Below are 24,247 nucleotides of genomic sequence, written 5' to 3'. Positions count from 1 at the left end.
TTTTGTTTACTTTCCATTTATTCACATTTCATGGATTGTTACACTTCCTCAAAGGGACCATTCAAAAAACTAATACAAACAGATTGTATTGTCTGACAATTCAAGTATTTTAGTTTTAGAAAACAATTTCCTATTTAAGGTAAAAAGCACACAATTTATCCATCTGATTGCCAAGAAATTTTACACTCCCTTACACTCATCGGCGTCCTGCCCATGACTGCTACTGGCCAAGAACACACGGTGGCCTTGTCTTGGCGCAGGATGGATGAGAGACCAGTTTTGAAGAGCTGTCACCTACAGGTCCTACAGAACAAGTCAGTGTCTTGTTAAAATTCCAATACTTGGGGCCTGAGAGTAACCAAACTTAGTCTGCACAGCCTTCAAAGGCGTCACACATGCAGCATATAGAAATATGATTTAGAATCGAAATCATAGAACAGAACAATCCTCTGAAAGAAAATCAGTCCATGAATGGTCAGACTTGTCCCTCTATATAAAACACAATCTGAAGTCCTTTAAAATACAACAACAAAAAAAACCGGGACACATTTCCAGTGTGTAATTCTAAGAAGGAAGACGGTGTAACTCAATTTTTTGCTTACTGGGAATGTGCAAAAGGTAAAGACTAATACATCAGTATGGAGAAAAAAGGCCACAGGGATCAGCATTTGTCAAGATGCAATCTGACTTAAAGAAAAAAATATACCCTTCACTTAGGCCAGTCTGTGGTATAACTTACAGATTTTCAAACTAAAATTTTAGTTCACATTAAACATTTTAAAGCCCAATTTCCAACATTTTGTTAAAACTAAATCAAACTAAAATAACCCATGAGTCAGAATTAGCTACTAACACAGAAGGAGAAAAACAGGTAAGCCCTCCGGGGGCCCCTCCCCCAAGTAACACACAGGAGTGAGACTTTACAGTAAAATCCATACATTCAAATTCTTGTGTACAAATACATGAAGTGGAGAGCAACAGTTCCTAAAGCATAATAGATTAAGAAAATATCACTTTGAGTCATGGTATACATAGCACATTTTTCCCTGTAATTTTCACTTCAACAGTGATAGTCTTAGCAGCAGCAATTTGCTGGGAATGATAGGAAGAAAGCAAGCCACACACATCCACTCATTAAAAATAAACTCGGATGGGGGGATTTAAAGTGTAATCCAATCCTGATCTTTTCACATCATTTCTTGTGAATACTATCACATGTGCAGACAATGACAGTAACTTGTTCCTAAGGTGCAGTGAGTTTATTATGCTGGCTAGCACCACAGGCACATGTGTGGCTGAGCTATAATGTTCTGAAAATTGTCCCCCTTGTTTACTCTTTATTAAAAAAAATTGTCAAATAAACCCAATGTGAACAGGACAGGGTCAGTATTATTGTAACAGCATCAACCACTTGCTTACTGTAAATTATCGAACAAAAACTCAAAACATTCTCAATTCTAAAAAGTAAATGCAAAACTAATCCTCACTTCCTCCCCAAGTGACACAATACAGCTACGAGTTGGACCACACCCTATGACAACCCAAGTACACCGCTCTGCACACAGCTATCCAAAGCCACACACAGGCCAAGCTCTCCCACTGGAGTCAGAAAACGAGGAGCACAAGGCAGTGTAAGAATCCCATGAGCAACACTGGCCCAATTACTTCTCCTAAGTTCTTAAGAGTTAGCCAGGTTTTATCACAAGACCCCCCCCACACACACACACACTTACACCTAGAGACTATGGTTTCGAACAAGCAACCATACCACCCAGTTATTGTGACTCTCTCCTAAGTCAGAACACTGCAGAATGTATAAGTGTGAGCCTTTGGACACCGACCCTGAGCCTTGAAACGATGACCTGGCAGCAATATTACATGACTGATGAGGAATGAAAGTGGAAACTCAGACATCAAACCTTGCATCCAATTCATGTGCTCAAGAGTCTTCAAAGAATGCTAGGGTAGTCCCCTGAGCTCTGGAGAAGTGATGAGGACATTGTTGCATAACCATGGCTCTCTTCCAAATGGACACATTGAGTATCTTATTCTTGCAAAAAGTAAACAGGGATTTCAGAGAGCAAATGTATTAATACACTAAGTTAAAGGCAAAGTTTACACACAATTTTCTTTTCCATTCCTTACTGCACATTTCACACAGCTCACTTACTATGTGGTTTTATGTCCTTAGGTTCGTGTACAAATGACAATGAGCACATCTTACTATTTTCGCATGGTTTCACTTTTTTTCATAAGGGCTTATTGTTCATGATCTAGAAATGATAAACTATGAAATTTGTGCTTGTAAAGCCATTCCTGGCAATTCCCTTCTAAATTAATTGTCTTGGTGGGGATAAAGAAGTAACAGCACCTCACGATAAAAACTGCAAAACCCAAATCTACAAACCCCAACAACTCCTTCACAAGCACCCACTTCCTTTTAAAATGAAAAGGCAGTTCCTGAATGACAGTAAAGCAGCCCACAAATTAAAGGGCAGCATCTGCAGATAACAGGCTGATGACGAGCATCTGGTACCCACATTTCAGCTTGAAAAGGAAACAAAGCAAAGCAAAGGACAAGCATCTCTGTCACAGCGTGGTGGCATGGTTCGTTTGGTTAGAGTGCTGGTCTCAGTCAAGCCCACAGGAGAGTTTCGTTCTGGATGCTGCCGGAACATCGCCGTTGGAAAGCCTCACCATGCTGGAGAAGACCTGGAACCCGCGGATTGATCGGAACAGCCTTTGGGAAAGCAATTGGTACCCTGATTGCAGTCCATTAAGAAATCATTTATGGTTAGTTTAATCAACGAATGAATGTTAAAAAAAATCTTTCAAAAATTTTCACTCAAGTGTATTTTGCACATTAGACAGTTCTTAAGAAGGGAGAATAGTTTCTCAACACTTAACATTGAAAGGTTTTATTCGCCTTAATCTTCCTCACAAAAGTTTTCAGTTATCTAGAAGTTCTTAGAATGTCAAAGTAAGAGAAGAAAAACTGACTAAGTTTGGGGTGCTGGGGGAAGCAGCAGCAGCTTGGCAATGATTCCTCCACAGAGCTCACGTGTTCAGGCATCTTTTTTCTCCAGCAAGATTTTGTGCAACTCGTCTGCATCCTCGCTAGTTTTTACCCGAATTAACATGGTGACTGGGACGGTGGCGTTCTTCTCGTCAAGCGGTGGGTTGGGAACACAGACAATGAGCACATTGTTTTTCCCTGTTCGAGAACATGGCATATTGGGTGGAATCAGAACATTCAGCAATATGTTGCCTGCAGTTAAACAAAGGAAAACAAATCAAACCTTACAAACTACAGCTTTAAGAAATGAGTCTGCAACAGACACTGAAGCAATGCTACTCAATGGATCTAAATTTGGGGAGCATCAAGAATGTCCCAAAAAGGGGAGCAGGATAATAGAGTAAGTGATAGAGGGGTTATCTGATTAAAGTACTATATATATATATGAGAAACCCCCTTGAGTAATCAACATACGCTTAAGAAAAATGAAGGACGGGAGAGAAATGACCCAAGCATTGTGTATGCACATATGAATAATAAAAAAATAAAAATTAAAAAATAAATTAATTAATTAAAAAAAAAGAAAAGAAAAGAAAAATGAAGGACAGGAAGGTGAAACAGGTCTTACTGGGATACCACTGGGAGGGGAGAGGGTAAACAGAGTGAAAGAGGGAGAACAGGCAGATGTACTTTGTATACATACATGAAAACAACAATGAATCTACTGAAATTGTTCTAAGTGGGGGAGGTATGAGGAAGAATGATGGAGGAGGTGAATCTAATTGAGATACATTGTAAGCACAAATGTCACAATGAAACCCCTCTGCACAACTAATATATGCTTTAAAAAAAAAAAGGGTCACAAAAACAGGCACTGGTTACCTGACAGATACCAGCATTGTCCCCAACAGAGGGCCATGAGGCCTCTGCTGCATCTCAGTGGAGGAGCTGCCTCTTGCCCTCCCTCCTGCCCATGTCCCCTCCACTCAACACCGCATCTCTGAGAGGCAATGGCCTCGCTCAGAGCTTCAGTGAACACTGTGCCCTTGCATAAAGAAGACGACGTCGGTACCAACTGGACCTCAGGCCTTCACCATTTCACACAAAAGAAACATCACTGTCATCATACAGGCCAGCATGGGTAACTGGGTAAGAGTGACATTATGGTGATATTATTACAAACAGGAAAGAAAAATGCCTCCCCAGGGGTTCCTGTCCTGACACAGCCTGGTGGAATCCAGCACAACTCACAGCTCGTCTCAGGCCACTGCTCCTCCTTGGATTTCACTCACTCACTCCCCTTCAGTGGACTGAATGACTTCGTCCACTAGGAAAACACATGAATGAACGCTACAACCTCAAATATTGAAATCAGTGAGGTAAAAGGCGGTATAATTAGGATAATTTTGTACCACTTGGAAAAAAAAAAAAGTACTCACCTAAATTGGTATCAGCCCGCACTAAGAGCTGTGTCTTCTGATTTGCTGTAGGTTTCAAATGCAAGGTACCCACACCCTTCTCTTTAAATTCGTTGTCTTTCTTGTAAAATAGTTTACACCTATGGAGGAAAATACTAGGTACAATCAGGCATTCAATGACAAGTAAGTCACCGTTTTCTAACAACCACTATTTCACTCATGTGGAAAAATCTGTGTTAAATGACAAGACAGGACAAATTGACTAAAGGAATCTGGGTAAAACTCAGAATATGAAAATCTAGCTGGATACTCTGATTTGGTCTTCTAAGGATAGGAACAGACATAGGTCCATCTGTGCTGCATTTCCCCAAACCTGTTTTTCCCCATTACCCTTTTCTTTGATAATACTGGGGTTTCAACTCAGGGTCTGTGAGTTGAGCCATGCCCCTAAGTCCTTTTTTGCTTTAGGTATTTTCCAGTTAGGCTCTGCCATTTTTGCACAGGGCCAGCCTCAGATGAAGACATTCCTATTTGTAGCATCCTGGGCAGCTGCGATCAGAGGTGTGAGCGACCATGACCAGCACATCGACTGAGATGGAAGTCTCACCAACTCCTTCCCCTGGCTGGCCTCAAACTGTGTTCCTCCTTGTCTCTGCTTCTCAATTAGCTGGGATTACAGGCCTGAGCCACCATGGCTGGCTTCCCCTCTGTTTGTTATTTTTCAAATTCTCTTCAGGGCTCCTTCGATTTTTGAGCTCCCAAGATATCAAGATAAATTTGGAAAACATTTTTAGGCAAAGTGTAACTAATGATAAACAAAAGGTCCTCCCGCTTCCAATATCACATACCCTCTTAGATTAATAAAAACAAAATCACTGTGGCATTTGATTTATTCTGACTAGAAGAGATCTAAAGTCAGGATCAGGCCTGTATATACAACTAAAAATAAGCAAAAATAATTGTTAGCCTCTTAAAAGTTCTCAAAGATAAAATAACAAGAATCTGACAGGACGTGGCGATTTATTAAATTGAAAACTACTTATTCAGCCGGTGCCCATGGCTCATGCCTATAATCCTAGCTACTCAGGAGGCAGAAATCAGGAGGATCGTGGTTTGAAGCCAGCTCAGGCAAATAGTTTGAGTGATCCTATTTTGAGAAAACCTTTCACAGAAAAGGGATGGTGGAGTGACTCAAGGTGTAGGTCCTGAGTTCAAGCCCCAGTACAGCAAAAACAAAACAAAACAAAACAAAAACCTGTTGATTCATTCTAAATTTTTTGTTAGAAAGCTTCTGAAATGCTTGTAAGTAAAAAGTAATTTCATGTAATTGGGAAGAATGGAAAGGAGATAAGTAAAATTTCCCTTTCAGATTTCTTCTTAAAGAGGCAGCTGTTATTTAAAACAGACAAAAACCAAAGACCAAAACAACAGCTCTCATTACAGGAGAAGACAGTTTTTATATATCCTTAACAGGGCAGGATGGTTGGTTACTGTGTAGAACTTTCTGGCTGTGAGCAAATACAGAAAGACCAACCAAGTCTCCAAGAAGGGATCAAAGATGCTTTCTGTATGATAAGTACAATAACAAAACAAACCAGTGATTTGAAATAAAAAGATGCTTCCTAATTAAGAGCAGACATCAAACCACAATGTGAGATCGGTGACTAGGTGACTTTCTTTGTGAGGAAGAGAGAAGAAGAGTAAAGAGAATAGTTCGAGGTGACAGGAAAGTTGTCTCTGAAGCACTTTAAAAGCAGAAGAGTCACAGCCACAGAAAAGCAGATGGTATGATGTAGGAAATCTCTAGGAATGGCTGGTTTAAACAAGACAGGAATTCCCTGTTCCAGTTAACAGTCAGCCCAGTCATGACCCCAGGCCACTTACTTTTTAGAGTAGAAAGCATCTTCTTCCTTCACCTCAGTAATGACCACTTTGGGTGGCTCGTCACTTTCTTCTTCTTCTCCACCTTATACAAAAATGACAACTTGATGAGGCTCAGAACAAAAGTATGGAAAAACAGAAGCTTGTTATTGACCATTCTATAACCATCAGCCTGGAACATTCTACATGAACTGAAATAAAGATTGAAAATGTGCCTTGTAATTTTTAGGGGAGAGGCATCTGCTGGATATTTATGATTCTGTGGAAAATAAAAATCTTTTTTTTTGGGGGGCGGGGGGAACCAGGGTTTGAACTCAGGGCTTCACAATTGCAAAGCAGGTGCTCTACCACTTGAGCCACACCTCCAGTCCATTTTGTTCTGGTTATTTTGAAGACAGGTTCTCGTAAAATATCTGCTGAGGCTCACCATGAATCTCGATCCTCCCTCTCCCTCCCAAGTAGCTAGGATTACAGGGGGGGAACCACTAGCATCTGGTTATAAGAAGCATTTTCAATGGGAACACACTTCTCCATCCTAAAATACCTTCCAATGTATAAAGCCCTAGAATGAAGAAATGACGTTGCTTCTAACATTTACAGAAAAAGTTAACACTTAATTATCCATATTCACATTACTCTTTGGAAAATTAAAGACAGGCTTCTAACACATTCACCTCCAATGTTCCTGTGACCACATGCACATCAAACCAAGAAATAACCAGTATCAGCAACAGTCAAGGGTGGGGAAAATTCAGTTTTTTTTCCTTTTTATAGGGGCAAGTTTGTCAGCGAAATCATTCCAAAGTCAAGTGTGATTTATTTAAGCACTCTGGCACTATAGGTATGCAGCTGAATGGGTGGCAAGATAACTGGAGTGGGCAGGCCACTTGCATTCACCAAAGCCTCAACCACAGGGGATCTAGGACACTGTTTAAACACAAGTAGAAAGGATCCTGGTGGACACAGGGAGCTCCATAAAGCTCGCTACATTAAAAAGCATCTCTAAGAAAGTATGGGTTCAAAGGGTTTAGACTGAAGGTTTAAATTTTAAGAAGTATACTATGAGGCCTAGGATCTCCTGGGGAGGTTGCTTATTTTGTTTCGTTCTTTTTTTTTTAAAATAAAGATCCCAGGATTGTAGTCAGGCTCTCCAGGGGAGGCCAGGCATTTGTTGCTGTTAAACAAGCTCTCCAGTCTTTTTTTTTTTTTTTTTTGGTGGTACTGGAGTTTGAACTCAAGGCCTTGTTGCTAGACAGGGGCTCTGTCCCTTGAGCCATGCCACCAGCCCCTAGCTCCCAAGTCTTTCTGAAGTAGAATGTGATGACTATGAGATAATTAACAGCTGCTTCTGCAGGGCAGCCTGCACAACAGCCTTGACTGACTCAACAGCACTGTGTCCCTATGGCTGCCACAGGACCAGTAAAGGCTGTTGGAGGCAGACAAGTGAAAGGCAGCCCCTACTCTACCCTTTGCCCTTACGTCCATGCAGTGGATATACCTGAAGGTAGGGCTGGATAGAACATCGATAGGAGTCTGGCCTGAGTAGAAAAGAACAATACTGCTGTGCCAAATGGGCAGGTAGTTTTCCTTCTTGGTGACCACGGTGTTATTCTAGACAAGTGTGTACTTAGCTGCTTGCACCTATCCTTGTGGGCTCCAGGTGATACATACAAGCCATGAGGATGTACTAAGACCTACTCCAGTGTTTCTTTTTTTTTTTTTTTTGGCAACACTGGGGCTTGAACTCAGGGCCTCATGCTTGCTAGGCAGGTTCTCTACCATTTGAGCCACTGCACCAGGCCCCCAGTTTTTTAAATAGTACTGGGTTTGAACCCAGGGCCTTGTACTTTCCTACCACTTGAACCATGCCTCCAGCTCAGCACTTTTTTGAGAGCCAGGAACAGAGGGAATAGAGAAGCTGGGATGAAGACCTTGGCTTTCTGCCTGGGATGGGACACTGATACCACATAGAGCTGTCATTCGGATACTATCACTGCCCTTCTGAAAGGGAGGCTGCACCCAGACCTGTGGAGAACACTGGATTTGTTCTCTACAGCAATGAAAAGTCTTTCTTTAATTTATAACCAAGTTTTGCCATGTGATTTCATTTTCAGTCAAATCACCTAAATGAGCAGTCACGCTGAACTTTTTCAATAAAGCAGTTTCAAAAAATGTTACTGGCTGCCTTTATATGCAGTCCCGGTTTGGTACTTTTCAAAGTCACTAGACTACAAATATATATACATATATATCTATATATCTATATCTATATCTATATATAGAGATATATATATACATACTTTTTTTTTGTTGAGGCTGGGGTTTGAACTCAGGGCTTCACACTTGCAAAGCAGGTGCTCTACTGTTTGACCCACAACTCTAGTCCATTTTGCTTTGGTTATTTTGAAGATGGGGTCTCTTGAATTATTTGTCTGGGCTGGCCTCGAACCACAATCCTCCTGATCACACCCTCCCAAGTAGCTAGAATTACAGGTGTGAGCCACCAGTACCAGCTGAACTGGACATTTTTATATATTTTATAGGTGTGTATGTATGTTGTGTGTTTTTTTTGGAGGGGAGGGATGCGGTACTAGACCTCACACATACTAGGCAAGTTGTCTACTACTTACTGAATTATACCTCCACAACCCCATTTTATATTTTTAATCCTGTAACAACCCTACAAAGTAAGTCATACTCCATTTTACAAATAAGGAGTGATCAATTTTGTTCAGTAAAACACATATAGCAAACAGTCACAATGTGAACAACTCGGCTCCACCCCAACCAAAGCCTACGCTTTTCCCAGTAAACGCAGAGCTTACACAAATGCAACACAACTATCAGCTTCACACTTACCTTTGTAGTCATTACTGCCGCCTTCTGCTTGGCTCTCTAATGTGCAGGCAGAGAGTGGAGGGGAGCCTGCTTTACTCTGGGTAGTATCTGTACCAAATACACTGGAATTTCCAGGGGAAAATGAAAATCCAGTCAGGGAACCAGAGCTTACTGAGCCCAAAACCAAGCTATCGACTTTCTTGCCGAAATTAAATGAGGCACTTGTTGCTCCTTGTGCTGGTTCCACTTTCTTTTCGGACCCAATCTCCATCTTCTTTTCAGATGTGTCCTCAGTTTTACTGCCATGAAACAAAAATGTTGCCTCTTGCTGTAGTTTTGTTGAACTGAATAGCGAAGGAGGCTGTGTTCCAACTGACATCCTGTCAGTCCCACTTTCAGAGTTAGCGCCACCACTGTCCTCACGCTGCTGCTCAATGGATGCCAGGTATTTCTCATAGTCTTTGAAGATGGGCGTGAGGTCACAGAGCGGATTTGTGTTCACATGCTTCACTATCCAGTCCCGCACAGAGCAGTTCAGGGCAGCCAAGTGCCTGTGATAAGCACTGCTGGGGCAGGCTGTACCAGTGGCCAGGCCAGAGGAGGAGGGCTGCTGACCACCGCCATTCGTCTTGGGATTTGAAATCTTTTTATCCGCCAAAGCAGTAGGGCCATTTGCAGCCAAAGACCCTATAAGAAATTAAAAGTTTGAACAACTTATTTACAAGTTGATTTGACTACTACACTATTTTAATTTTTATACCAGTCTTCATTTTGTTATTTTATTGTATACTGTTTTTTGTTACAGTTCAAATGATTATCAATAAAGCTGATTATCATAAAGCATAGTATCCGTTATATGCTCATGGTAAGCCATGTTTTGTTTTGTTTTTTTCTTTCATTTATGGTACTGGAGTTTGTACTCAGGGCTTTGTGCTTACTAGGTAGGTGTTAAGCCTGTACATTTTTAAAATAGCTCATTTCCTTCAAAAGGGTGTTTATTTCAAACAGAACTGTCAGAATATTAGGTTAGCATAAAACTCAACCCCCAAAGTCAAACTTTAACTGAAACTGCTTAGTACACTGCCTTAATAAGTATCAAACAGTATACAGTTTCAGAATAATTAACTAAATGCAATCCAATCATTCAGGATCATTTCTTAGATCCTGTTTTCTATGTGAATTCTAAGAGTTCTTGACTAACTTGTAAAACAGGATTGAACACTTCCTGTTCAGACCCAGCCTGGGAGGGCTCTGATCACAAACAGTATCATTTGAGTTCCCAGTGGCCACTGTGGTAGGAAGTTCACAGAAAGCCTTTGCTAGACATATAATGAGTGAATGGCAGGGAGGCAAGCCTTCCCAGAATCTACAAAGTGGTTCCTTTTCACCTTTGACCTTTAGGTCAATTCTGAGCGTCATTCTCCTTCTATAGTTGAGTACAAAAGGCTCAAAGGTTAAGGAACTTTACCATGTCACAGAGCTGGTAAGTGGCAGAGCTGAGATCAGAACCCACATCTTTCTGGCTCCAAACCTTGTATTCTATCTACCTGTTCTGTAACTAGTCCAAGTCTTCTCCAAGTTCATCCCTTCCATTATTACTATTTTTTGCTTTCATAATCCTAGGACCCAAGGTTAAAAATTCCTTTGTAGAGTAAACTTTCAGAGTTTTAACTTACCCAGAGGTGGCTGGGGTAGGATGCATACTCACCAAAGGCGGCCTTGGGCTCTGCTGTTGCCCTTGCACTGGTGAAAGGTGGAGTACTGGCTATGCTGTTCCCATTTGACAGTCCTTCCAGAGGCTTCACTCCAGGGCCACTACCAAATCCAGAAAACCCTCCTCCTCCAGAAGGCACAACCAAACCTTTAAAACCTTTAAAGGCCCCTCCGCTATCAGACTGAAACATGAAAGACAGAGCGCATGTTAACAGGCATACTTTCCATCTTCAAATAAGCGACAGTAGTGCCTCAGCCCCAGCACCCAGCCTCCAGCTGTGCTCAGCATGGCAGGGGAAACTGCTGGCACCAGTCAAAGTGGGAATGACAGAAAGATGACGCTCCAAGGACAGCTCTGCAACTCCAAGCTGCCTCCCTGAGATAGGCAGGAAGGTCATTTATGGCTAAGCATACTTTTAAAAATGCACTATGTATACCGAAAACATTACATATTAAAGGTAACAAACTAATGCAAGAAATATGTATACTTACCGCTCAGCCTCCAAATAACTGAAAACATTCTTTTATTTACTTATTTTATTATTGTTGTACTGGAAGTACATGGTAACATTTATAGAAGTTCTTACAATACAGCACAGTTGAATTCACTCCTCTATCATTCTCCTTTATCCTCCCTCCCCCCCCAATCCTGGAACAGTTTCAATATTGAAAACATTCTGGATGCAACTCAACTCCAAATAGATTTTTCATGTACTTTTTCAAAGACCATTTGGATACTGAAGCTGTGGAAACTCTGCAACATTGTATTTCCATTTTTCCAGCTGCTTCCTTAAACTTTAACAAGGTCTTGCCTAGAGGGCCTTCCCCACTGTGCTAGCCCATAGTTTAATAACCCAAGGGCTCCTGCTTCCACTCTCCAGGCCTACTCTACTCTCTCCTTCTCCACCCTCACCAAGCAGCTAGAGCATCTATCCTCTGTGACACAGTCCATCTTCCCAGGCCTGGCTTCTCATTTTACTCTGAGCTGTTGCCTCTAAGTCCTTACCCTGAGTTTCTATTGCAGAGTCCTTTTCCTCTGCTCCCATGGCATCCATACCCCGAAAGGCGAGAACTCCCAGATTTGTACCACCTCTCACCCACCCCAATTCCTGTTCTATATCAAATATATTTCCAAATTAAATAAATCCTCAATTAAAGTTGTTCCCTCCCCTCTTGTATCTTTTCAGTGAAAAAGCATCAAACATTACTCAGCTCCATAGTTACATTTACCAATTAGTCATCAATCTTAAGCTGATAAATGAAATCAGATAAGGAAAAAAAAGACCAGGTATGGTGGGTACTATCTGTATTCCCAGCTACTTGGAAAATGGAGCTCAGGAGAGTCAAAGTTCAAGGCCAGCCCAGGAAAAGAGTTGTTCAGACCCCATCCCAAACAATAGTTGAGACCCCATCCCAAACAATAAACTGTGTGGTGGTTCACGGCTGTAATTCCAGCGACAGTGGCCTTAGGTAGGAGGATTGTGGTTCAAGATCAGTCCCAGGCAAAACCCCAAGACCCTACCTGAAAAATAAAGCAAAAAAGGGCTGTGTGTGTGGCTTAAGTTCTAAACGCAAACCCTGGTACTACAAAATAAGTAAATAGGAACTATAAAAGAAATAACAAAATGGATGTTTGAGACACCTGTTGTACAATGTGCTAATTACAGTTAACGATAGTGTACTGTACTTGAAATCCACAGCTGAGATATCTTAAGTACTCATACTACAAAGCAAATGAGTGATGCGTGACAATTAGCTCCATTTGGCTATTCCACAATGTATACTATCTCAAAAATTTAAGTTTATCAACTTCTATTTTTCAGTTTAAAAAAGAATCTCAAAGCAAAACCTTATGCTAAAAACAGAAGTCTTGCTGGGTGCAAGTGGCTTGTTCATGCCTGTCATCTTAGCTACTCAGGAGGCAGAGATCAGGAGGATTGAGATTTGAAGCCAGCCCAGGCAAATAAATAGCTTGGGAGACCCTATCTCGAAAAAAACCCTTCACAAGAAAGGGCTGGTGGAGTGGCTCAAGGTGAAGGCCCTGAGTTCAAGTCCCAGTACCACAAACAAACAAACAAAACTACAGAAGTCCTACTCTGTAGATACAATTCTGAGAAAAACGTGCCTACCCTGTTTTCACTAAAGACACCTAAAGCGCCTTCTTTCTTGACAACGCTACGCCAGAAAACCTGAGGTTCCACGTGGAATTTGTGTGTGTGTGTGTGTGTGTGTGTGTGTGTGTGTGTGTGTGTGTGTGTGTGTTATTAGGGTTTGAACTCTGGGTTCAAACACGCTTGCTAGGCAGGTACTCTACCACTTAAGCCATTCCACTAGCCCTTTCATTGTGTTGTGTATTTTTGAGATAGTGTCTCACAAACTGTTTGCCCAGGGCTGGCATCAAACCTTGATCCTTCTGATCTCTGCCTCCTGGGTAGTTAAAATTACAATCGTGAGCCACTTCACCCAGCTGGAAGAGCTTCTATAGCTCCAAGAGATGTTACTCTCAAGTAGGGAGGAAGCAGAGAATGAATGTGCATTTTTATAAACCACTATATTCTACATATGGACAAGTGACTTCCCAGAACCACAGTATAACTGACTTGCTATGATTGTGCTTTTCTGCTTTGAATTATACATATATTTAAATAAATTTTATTTTGTAACATGGACAGCTTTCCCATACTATTAATGAGATGCTCTGAGTGACTAAGCTATTAACTCTAGTTGTGAACTTCTTACTGACTGCCAACTCCAGATCCTCCATCTACCCTTCTTTCTTCCTTTCTTTACATGTTTTCAAACTTAAAAAAATAAGTCATGATTAGCTGGGCGCCGGTGCTCACACCTGTGACCCCAGCTATTTAGGAGGTTGACATTAGGAGGATCAAGGTCAAGCCCAGCCTGGGCAGGGAGTTCACGAGGCCCCATCTCAACCAACAGGCTGGGTACAATGGCATGCCTGTCATCCCAGCTACAGTGGGAAGCTTAAAACAGAATATGGTTCAAGCCGGCCCCAGCAAAAAGTGAGACCTTATCTCAAAAATAACCAGTGCACAAAGGGTTAGCGGTATGGCTCAAGTTGGTGCCAGGTCCTGAGTTCAAATTCCAGTAGTGGCAAACAACAAACCACTTTAAAATTTTTACAGTGTGCACGCACACACACGTGAGCCGGGAAGGACCAAGGTGATGATACAATAGAGACACATGCAGTGGTCTGTGTTGCCCGGGTGGCCTGGAACTCTGGGCTCAGGTGATCCTTCCTCAGCCTCCCAGGTAACAAACGACAAGTGCGGGCCACCATGCCCAGATAATATTTTCATGACAATGACTCTTCATTATTTCTCAGAGTGTGAAAACTGCTACACCTTTACTGTCCTTATCTGACAAAGAAAGGGAGATGAAACCGTTCATTTTCTCCCCCTCTCGGCAGTACCAGGGTTTGAATTCAGGACCTCACACTAGCTAATCAGACATTCTACCACCCTAACTACACCTCTAGCTTTTTTTTTTTTAATTTGCTTTAGTTATATTTCAGGAAGGGTCTTGCATTTTTGCCCAGGGCCAGCCTCAGACCATAATCTCCCTACCTACAGGATCGCAGGCCCGCACCACCACACCCAGCCTACTGTCTGGGATGGGTTATCGCTAACTTTGCTAACAGTGGCCTTAAATAGTGATCCTCCTGATCTTTACCTCTCAAGTTGCTGAGATTACAGGCATCAGCTACCATGCTTAGCCCATGTTCTTTGTTGAAAAACAAAAGGCTTGAACACTGCAAAATGTACCACTGAGCAGGTTTATTCCTAAGCCGCCACCCTGGATGTTCAAAGAAGCTACTTCTGCCTTACTCCAGAGGCCCAGGCCACTAAGCCCACACCGCAGGTCTGGAGTATCTCCGTGAGAGGCGAAGACCACACCAAGGGAGAGCTCTTAAACGTGCAGTGATGCTGAATGCTCATTACCCCACCTTTTGTACTGCTACACTGAGGTTTCCTCTTCATACTGTGACTCAGCCTGCATTTGTCAATGTTTTTCTTATTTCCTCAACTGTACAAATGCTCTGTGAGGCACAGACCTCACATTACTTCTTTTATCTCCTATGATCTATACCAAGGAATATGCATTTTTAAAAAAACATTTGTTGCTATGGTTACTCTCCTCGAAGAGGAAAATGCTCTGCAACTCAGAGACCAGATTATCACTTAACACCAAAAGCTGTAAGAAAGCACTCACTTCAAATCCAACATTTCTACGCTTTGCTTTCTTTATGGCTCTGTTCTTCAAGACTTCCTCACTGGCCACTGAGAATGTCCCCACCTGCAAGAGCATACAAATTAAACAGCAGAAAAACAGGCTGAAAGGAAGATCAAAAGCTGAACAAAAAGCAGGAATAGATAAATGATCTAATATCTAATGTCATAAAAATACTGTTAATACTGGTAAAACAAAGCATGGATTGTGCACGTTAAAAAATAGCCTATGTCTATTACCTACAGATTCTTGTGGATTCCAATTCTAGTGAGGCAAATCATGAATCTTCCAGAATCTACAAAATCCCAATCCAGAGAGAAGTGTATACACAATAGTTCTAAGAAGATTAAGATCATCAAAATTTGGTGCAAAAGTATTCACTGCAGGTTCTTCAAATAGTTTGGATATACATTCTAAGATGTTACTGATGAAGTTTACAATGAAATTTCAGTTTTCAAGAAATACAAGCTATCATTTAAAAGCTGGAAGGTAGTCAGGCACGATGGTATACAGCTGTAATCCCAGCTCTTCAGAGGCTGAGGCAGGAGAATTGTGAGTTCAAGGCCTGCCCGGACAACATAGTTTTAGGCTGGAAGGAACTTTCAAGATCACGAATAGTTGACAGTGGAGCCCACTCTGAAAGGCAAGTGCCTCAATCTAGTCTTAGTACTGCAGTTCTCAAAAATGATACTTCTATTTACAACACATTTGTTTTCTTTTTTGCACAAGCCCTTGCACAAGCTAAGTGCTCTACTAAGCCATCCCCCAGCCACCAGTCACACTATTTTTAAGAGGAGCTCTGCCCAACTCTGCAGCTATCCAAAAGGAAATGGAGGCATCTAGGACTCTAACAGCTCTTCCACCATCTGCCAAAAGTACCGTGTCCACAATCAGAAATTTACTCAAGATCTTTGGCTTTACTTCAACTCTGAAACAAAATATTTCCCATACAAAAATTCTCTACTGTCATTCCAGATCATGTTATTATTAAAAGAATCCTTAACTCATATGAGGGACCATCTGACTGTATTTGCCCCAAATAACTGTAATTAATTAAATGTGGTCCTCCATACTCACTTCAGTACAATTTGCCCAAACATTTCTTTCATTCCTGGACATTTTAATGTCAAAGCAAGTCGTCACATGGTGGTCTACGTTTTATTATAGCCCAGAATGTATAAGTTAACGGCCATGTGATTTTGTTCCCCTACACATATTAGAGTACATACACTTGCAAAGGGAAAGATGGGAGTGCTATGAAGATTCAGAAAGAAGATACCAGTCTAAGAGTAGGTTTTACAGATTCCTATCTTTTTTAAAGATAGGGTCTTGCTATGTAGCTCCAGGCTAGCCTCGAACTTGTAATCCTCCTGCCTCAACCTCGAGTGCTGGGATTAGAGGCGTTTGCCACCGTGTCCAGCTTGTGTTCTATTCTTATTATGAAAATGAGCAAAATGGTAAGCTTTCCTCAGGGAAGACCACTGTTGTTTTGCTAGGAAAGAAACTACATCAATCCGAATTCTATCCCTACTAATGCAGTGCTGGGGGTTCAGACCTACCATGGGAATAGCAAATCAAAGTGCTGGAGAGGTGTCAGAGTGAGATGACTTCGACCTCCTGAAACCCAAAATCATGGGATAGCAGACTAACATCTGCTTTTACCACTTTTCACATCTGAGTGCTGACACTGCGCAGAGTTCATGACTAGACAACTCATTCTTCAGTCGTAACTAAAGGTACTCAAAACCATGGGTTTAGAATGTTGCAAGTATGTCAAATTCTGAAGGAAGATGCTTTTTCAAACGAGAATATTTCAGAAACAGACACTGGTGGGAAAGCAACACAAATGAGTAAATTTTTATGTTGAAAGCACAGCAATCATAAGGAACCATTCAGGATGTTCTTAATAAGTCTTCATGAGGAATTCCAACACAAATTTAATATTCTTAGAGAAACTGCTTTTTTACCTCTTCAGTTTCGTCTTCTTGATCCCAATTCCTATCTGTCAATTCCTTCTCGGCAATTCTTTTGGCCATTTTTTCGAACCTACATTACAAAAAACAGGAGTAAAACTTTACTTTTCTAGACCAAGATATAGCTCTTCGGAAGAATTCTTTAAATTCACCCCAGTGTGAAATATAAAAAACATCTCTGATGCCAGCGGCAACTGCTGCAATGAGAACTTTACAAGGTGTTGCAAGGCTAAAGAACACTAGCACACTTTCAGAACAACACTAAGCCAAGTGCACCTGGAAAGGTTAAAATGAAACATCTACTGATTTTGAAAAACCTAGACTCTTTTTACTATACTATGTATATAAGCAACAAGTACTTAAAAAAATTTGGGGGGGGGGGTTGGTGACATAAGGATTTGAACTCAAGGCCTCACACTTACTAGGCAGGTGTGCTTTCTGCTCAAGCCACCCTGTCAGGCTCTTTTGTGGTGCTTTTTTTTTTTGAGATACAAAACTGTTTGCCCAGGCTGGCTTTGAACCAAAATCCTCCTGAGTAGCTGGGATTACAGGTGTGAGCCACTGGCACCCAGCAAACTTTCCAACTTCTTCTTTTTTTTTTGGCAGTTGCAAGGGTTTGAATTCAGGATCTGGGCAGGCGCTTTACCACTTGAACTACTCTGCTCACCCATTAGCTAACTTATTCTTTATAAATTATACTTAGTCTTGCCACAAGCAAAACATTTTTAATATTTAAAATTCTCTCAAAGATGACCTGTAAGTTTATCCTTAGGTAAGAGTTGTAATAAGACACTGGAAAAACTTGCAACATGAATACTTTTCTTTAAGTTACATTTGGTAATGTTTCCCAGGATTAAACATTTAATTGTCTGAACTGTACACTGCACAAAGCTAAGACATTACTTGTAACTTCAAAATACTGTTAACATGGATGTGTTAGCATCTGGAAAACGGAAAGTACTTCAAAACTACACCCTCAGCTTGACTCTTCTAAGACCAAAGTATTAGGGGCAGGGGCAAGAGTTGGGGGACCAGGATCTCTAAAGTAGACTCAATTACCTATCCAAACAGGGTGCTGTGTTCATCTCTTAAAATTTTCAGATACTAATATATCCTTTACTGTTAAAAAAGCAACAACAAAACAAGCCAGGCATCAGCAAAGGGAAAGAAGCAAAAAACTAGAACCAACAGAGCTTGGCTGTGAGTGTTCTCCTCTTTTTTTTTTTTTGAGACAGGGTCTCCTTATGTAGCCAAGTTGCCTTGAACTCACTATGTAGCCCAGGGTGGCCTCAAACTTGGAATCCTCCTGCCTTAGCCTCCAAGATGCTGGGCTTACAGAAGTGCACCACCGAGCCTGGCTCAAGTGTTTTAGTTTTCGCACCTGTCTGTTAGATGAGGCAGTGTTACGAAATTCGAGCTAAATAAAAAGCTTAGTTCAGACCAGTGCCTGGAACAGAGAAACGGCTTTATAAATACTATTCAGGAGCCAAGTTTTGCTAGAAGCAAAAGGTATAAAAAACATTATTTCTCCTCCAAACTTGAAAGCTGTAGTGTGAAAAAAGTAACTTGAATCACTAGCCAGACTAAAAACCGTATCTTACTCCAAAGCATGACACTTTGGATTGATTTTTTTTCAAAGGAGGGAAAAACACATCTCTGGAGAGCACTTGGCACGAGGCCTGGCAATGGAGTTCCTTACGTGCTGTTATCATTACGAAGACCCCCCCCACCCATTCTTTCCGGTGCCGAGGATGGAACCTGGGCCTTGGACCCCCGGCCCTGGAGGGTCTGCAAGATGTCTGCGCTTGTGTGAAAAGGTCCTGCGTGTGCAGAGCCGAACGTGCAGGCAGAACGGAGGAAAAGTCAGTACTACCGAATGATCGCGGCCTCGGCCACGCGGGTGCGGTCCTGCCCGTGGGCTTCAGCTGGAAGCGTGGACTCAGCTGTCCTCGGTAGGGAGCCGCGACGCAGGAGAGCCAGGCGGCCGATCAGGGCGACAAAAGCGCCCGGCACACCCCGACCTCAAAACTGCTTAGCGCAACCAGCACTCGGCGGCCGGGGGGCGCAGCGAGAGGCAGCGCGCGGGGAAGGGGAGGACAGAGGGCGCCCGCCGGGCACAGCAGCGCGGGAGAAGGCGCCAAAGGCGGAAGCCGAGCAGCCCCGGGCCGGCCCGCCTCCTACCTCCGCGGGGGCCGCAGGGCCCGCGCCCCGAGAGCCCGGAGCCCGCCGGCTTCACAAACAGCCCCCCGCCCCTCACCTCCTGGCAGGCCGCCGCGGCTCTCGCTGGACTGTGGGCGCCGCAGCGAGTAGGGCCGAGGCGGCGATGTCCGCGTGCGGGGCCGAGGCGGCGGTCGGGCGCTTCCGGTGCACTGAGCGCCTCGAGGGACTTTGTGGTCAGCAAACCCAGAGTCTCAAACACCATGTCCCCCCGCGTCCGGCACTGAGAAGGAGGGACGTTCGTCTAGCCTGAGAGCGCTGGGTGAACGGCGACGAGCGCACTCCGGACCGCCATTTTGTAACTCGAATCTACCCTCAAAACCAATTTGAAAAAAAAAAAAAAAAAGGGAGGAAAGAAACGCCCGCGTCCTGGTACTGCGCAAGCGTGGCGGAGCCTCGGGCAGCCCCACCTCCTGCCGCGGGCCTTGTGCGTCACGCAGCGCATGCGCAGATCTCCTTGGAAACGGCCGTCCGGCAGCGCTCCCCATCTGACGCATGCGTACACGCCGCACCGGCCCTGCTTGCGGAGCTGGCGTCGGCGGCCGCAGTGTGGGCACGTTGGTCACGTGTTGGCCACTGTCAGCGTTTTGAGGCGGTTTGCTTGCGAATCGCAGTAGAGGCGCCAGCAGGCTGGGGCTTCGCAAGCTCAGGGGAGAAGGGTCGTGTGTTCCGTAGCGGGGCCGAGGCAGGCGGCGTCTCGAAGATGGGAGCGGGTGAGGCATGGAGAGGCGCAGGTGGCCTGGCGCCCGCCACCAGCTTCCGGGGACGCTTCTTCCCAGGCGGCCCTGCTGACTTCGCCGCAGCTCGGCGACTGGTAGCGGTCCCTGCAGGCCTGGGAGTCGAGAGCCCTGAGGGATCGTGCAGACCCCCTCTCCCCCGGCCTCCGCCATCGTGGTTGGAAACGGATCCCCGCAATTGTGCGGAACCTGTTGGGCTTCCGCGTCCGGCGCCGCAGCTCCAGGGCTTGTGAGCGTCGGCGAAGGTGAAGTCCACGCGCAGGGGCCACGGTCAGGACTCAGGTCAACGCTCTAACCTGAGCACTGCACCCCCAAGCCCCGTATAATAAGTTAAGCTGTAGCGGCGACCCAGTGGTGGCCAGCGCGCCTTGTCTGAGGGCTAGAGAATTAACCCGAAGACGCTGGGGACGTTATTGCGTTATTAACCAATCGGGAAGCTTTTCAGAAAAGGGACATTAGAACGGCCGCTCTTAACCTTCCAGAGGGTTGCGCATGCGTGCGTGTAGAAAGAGAGTTTCGCTCACATAGCCCTGAAGCCAGTCTGCAGACACCTTGTGAAGAAAGGTTTGATAGGGACTGGGCTGCACACCTGTATCTGCGATTCAACTAACCGTGGATTGAAAATGTTCAGGAAAAAAAATTGTGTTATACTGAAGGTGTACAGACGTTTTCTTGTCGTTATGCCCTGAACAGTTACAACTATTTACCCAGCGTTAACATTGCATCACTAATATAAATATTCTAAAGATAATTTAAGTGATTCCCACCTAAAGTCCAGGTATTGGGGAGGCTGAGGCAGGAGGATCACTTTGAGACCAGCCTGGGCAACACAGCAAGAGGCTGTCTCAAAATTACATAAATGAGCTGGACCTGGTGTCTCAGGCCTGTAATCTAGCATTCAGGAGGCTAAAGCAGGAAGATGGCCTCTTGTCACAAAAAACCAAATAAGCTTGGCATGGCTCAAGCGGTAGAGCACCTGCCTAACAAACGGGAAAACCTTGAGTTCAAACCCCAGCACTGCAAATACATAAATGAGGATATGAATAGATATATACAAATCCTATGCCATTTTTTAAAGGGACTTGAGCATCTGAAGATTTTGCAATCTGCAGGAGCTCCTAGAACCAATCTCCTATGGATACAGGGTCAACTGTATAAAAATTAAGAACGTAAAAGGTGGTCCTTTTTTTGACATTTAAGAAAGACATTAACTTCCCTGAAGATAGGAAATCCAAAATATGGACTTTTCAAGATATTTTCATTTTCTGAGGATAGATGTGTAAAGAAATATCCAACCAGGAATCTGTATTAGAGTTTTTACACCTGTGTTTTGACAGATCTTTCCACCAGCCATATAATTTGGGTGGAATGATGTGTATGTATAACTAGTTCAAAAGTATATTTGGAAAATATGACTATTGATTTCTCATCGCTATAACAAAATACATGAGACTGGGTTGCTTTATAAAGAAAGAGGCTTACTTTGCTTATGGTTCAGGAAGATCAAGAGCATTTACTAGCATCTGCTTGAGGCTGGTGCATGGCATCACAGTTTCCAGACAGGAAGCCAGAGGCTTGTTCTTATAACAACCCTCTCTGAGAACTAAAGTGGGTCCCATGAAAATAGCCTTAATTTCTTCCAAGTACCGAGCCCAGTCACCTGAGAACTTCCTACTTCCCTACCTGTTGAAGATTCACTACTCAACACCATCACACTGAGGACCACGCCTCCAACGTGAACCTTTTGGGAACAAACCATAGTAAACAATGTGTTTCAGAGAATAGTGGAATGGTCGTCAGTGTTTTTGTTTTGATCAACAAAAAAACTTATACTACAACCCCTTCAAGATGATACACAACTTATCAAAGCTATCCAGTTGTTCAGTGACAGGTAGGGCCAGAGTTTAGGTCTCACTTCCAGCAAATACCTCCTTGCACTTGCTCTTTAAATAAACATTGTCTGTGGTACCTACTGTTGAGGACTCCACAGATTTACAGTGCAGAGCCACAGCTGGGCCCCCATCTCTTCTAGTTCCTGTATTCACTATGACTGTTCTAAATCCTTATCACTTAAACCTTTCCTCCACTTCCCAGCCTCAAGCCTCACCCCTTCCTTCTCAGAAAAGGCAATCTTGCTTTTCTTCGTCTTTACCCAATTTCACTCCCTTTCCCCAAATCTGGTAAAGATGTTCCACTTTCTTTGGAATTTTCCCTTATCAATTATCTCTTCCGTATTTTCAACCACTAAGATCCAAAGAATCAAGTACTAGGCTATATTGTAGACACTTGACTATTTGCCAAATAAACAAACCCTTCTTAATCAAGAGAAACATCACAATTTCTGAGTTTTCTTTTTAATAGCCTGCAAGTTTGCAGATTTTGTTCTGTGTGAAACTCATTCTTTCCAAGCTGTTTCTAGTACCTTCTTATAATTTGGTGATTTTGTTTTTAACTTAAAAGTAAAATCACTAGTCAACTTACTATATATCTCTAGGTCATTACTGTGTAAGGGACAGTCAGGTTGCAGTAGACTTGTGTTCTTGACATTGAAAGTGTGGCTTAGTTAAAATCAGTTTTTATTTTTGCAATAACACAATATCCTGTAAGATTAAGCAAAATAACATACTACTTATTTACCCATTGTAGCATGAGGTAATTGGTACCATTCTAATGCAAATAATAAGATTTATGCAGATGACAGCACAGTAGCTGACTTGCATATTACTGGATGGATTTCAGTGCTTACTAAAAATGAGAGCTTTAAACTGGCTATAACTATGGAGAACAGAGGCAGGTTTCATGCAGCTATCTACCTCCTCTGAATTTCTACTTCCATTTAGTGAGGCTTTTTGTCCCACATTTCATGAAATGGTCCTCCAAGGTGTCAGCCAGTTTTTATCTGAAATCTACCTTTCAAAAATCCCTTTAAATTTTCATAATCCCTGGGAGCCAAGGATTTTTATCCTAGAAAAGGATGGTCAGTTTCATATTCATGTTTAGTAGATGAAACAAGTTTGGCGCTGGGGCGTAGCTCACTGGCAGAGCCCCTCCCTAGCATTCACAGGGCTGTGGGTTCCATCACCACCACAGAAAAAACAAAAAAATGGATATGTCATCTTTTCTTCTTCTCTCCGCCTGAAGTTACATGACAAATCACCATTGTGGCTGTTTTGCCACTGTGCTCAAGGCATAAATGTCAGACTCCAAGCCCAGTGTAACCTAGTAAAGTAAATTACAAGATAATATTATTGAATTCAAGCTGTGTCCTGGCCTTCATCTTTGGTAGCCTGCACCTTGAGATGGAGTCATTCTGTGTTTGGATTTACCAGAAGACACCCCACAATCCAGGAAACCTACAAGACCACACTTTGCTTCCGATGTGAAGGTACTGAAACAGGAGGAGTTCTGTCATCAGCTGGGTGGGTGGTGGGGCTTCAAAGGTGACTGTCTGGGTTTGGCTCCTGGCCAGGCCACTCACCAGCAGGGTAGCCCTGGACAAGCTGTTAAAGTGTGGGAGTTCAGTTCCTCATCTGCAGTAGTGCCTGTGTTTGAGTGTGGGGAGTTAAATGTGAACAGCTGCGTAGAGCACTCAGGGAGGACTCAGTAAGTGGACTGTGTGTTACTATTAAGACAATAACCTCTGTTGGAAAAAACAGTTTTTAACAAGTTACTTGGAGCTTTTTATCACTTGAACACTTCAAAAGGTTTTCATTATTTTTCACAATGTTAACATTTTTCTAATTGTTAGCTTAAAAGATTTATTTTTACAAAATATTTATGAAATGGTAATTTCCTTTCTTTTTTTTTCCTAATTAAAAAGATAATTGACATTCAGAGGCTTTGACTTCTATGTCATCACTAATAGCGAAGCACTGTGTTCCTGTAATTCTGGCTAAATGCAAAGAGCTGTGATGTTTTAATGAGAGCAGTTTTACTGTGAATTAGCTTTTTGATTTCCAGTAGGCTTTTTGAAATGTTGCACAGGGATCAGGGACCCCATTCCTCTGTAGATTCTAGGTTGTATCTTTTTCAATCTAAACACATTTGGTTCCATAAAAAAAAGAATTATTAAACTGAGAATTAACTAGATTCTCTGGAGACTTTAGGCAAACACCACTTATTTTGTCCTAGCACTTTTTATCCACTGAGCATCTAGAAACTCACAACTTGTATTTTTCATATTTTAGGCTTCAATGCAAAAGG

At 42.8% G+C, this 24,247-nt stretch overlaps 1 protein-coding gene across 2 annotated transcripts; it reads right to left on the bottom strand.

Annotated features, from left to right (window-relative positions):
• Nup50 (nucleoporin 50) lies at positions 1–19,639 on the bottom strand. Of its 2 annotated transcripts, none has more exons than XM_020167423.2 (8): positions 19,348–19,639; positions 17,085–17,163; positions 15,100–15,183; positions 10,862–11,048; positions 9,175–9,840; positions 6,319–6,400; positions 4,456–4,574; positions 1–3,268 (listed from the first exon to the last, which is right to left on the bottom strand). In XM_020167423.2, the coding sequence occupies exons 2-8, from the start codon at positions 17,151–17,153 to the stop codon at positions 3,066–3,068; spliced, it is 1,410 nt and encodes a 469-aa protein (XP_020023012.2). In that variant the 5' UTR covers positions 17,154–17,163; positions 19,348–19,639; the 3' UTR covers positions 1–3,065. The 2 variants fall into 2 exon arrangements, with proteins under 2 accessions (XP_020023012.2, XP_020023016.2); XM_020167427.2 differs by lacking the exon at positions 19,348–19,639 and adding an exon at positions 16,677–16,734.
• Positions 19,640–24,247: the final 4,608 nt, after the last annotated feature.

This window comes from Castor canadensis, chromosome 8, assembly GCF_047511655.1.
Source record: "Castor canadensis chromosome 8, mCasCan1.hap1v2, whole genome shotgun sequence".
Lineage (NCBI taxonomy): Eukaryota > Metazoa > Chordata > Mammalia > Rodentia > Castoridae > Castor > Castor canadensis.
The sequence above is the reverse complement of the archived record's forward strand: the minus strand, read 5'-3'. Positions and strand labels throughout refer to the sequence as shown.

What these genes read in the sequence shown, in the direction of transcription:
- Nup50 (XM_020167423.2), bottom strand. Translation starts at nt 17,153, where the DNA reads ATGGCCAAAAGAATTGCCGAGAAGGAATTGACAGATAGGAATTGGGAT. An exon ending in GATGCTTTCTACTCTAAAAA is followed by an intron (nt 4,575 to 6,318) that starts GTAAGTGGCCTG and finishes TTTCCTCCATAG; the next exon opens with GTGTAAACTATTTTACAAGA. An exon ending in GCGGGCTGATACCAATTTAG is followed by an intron (nt 3,269 to 4,455) that starts GTGAGTACTTTT and finishes GTTTAACTGCAG; the next exon opens with GCAACATATTGCTGAATGTT.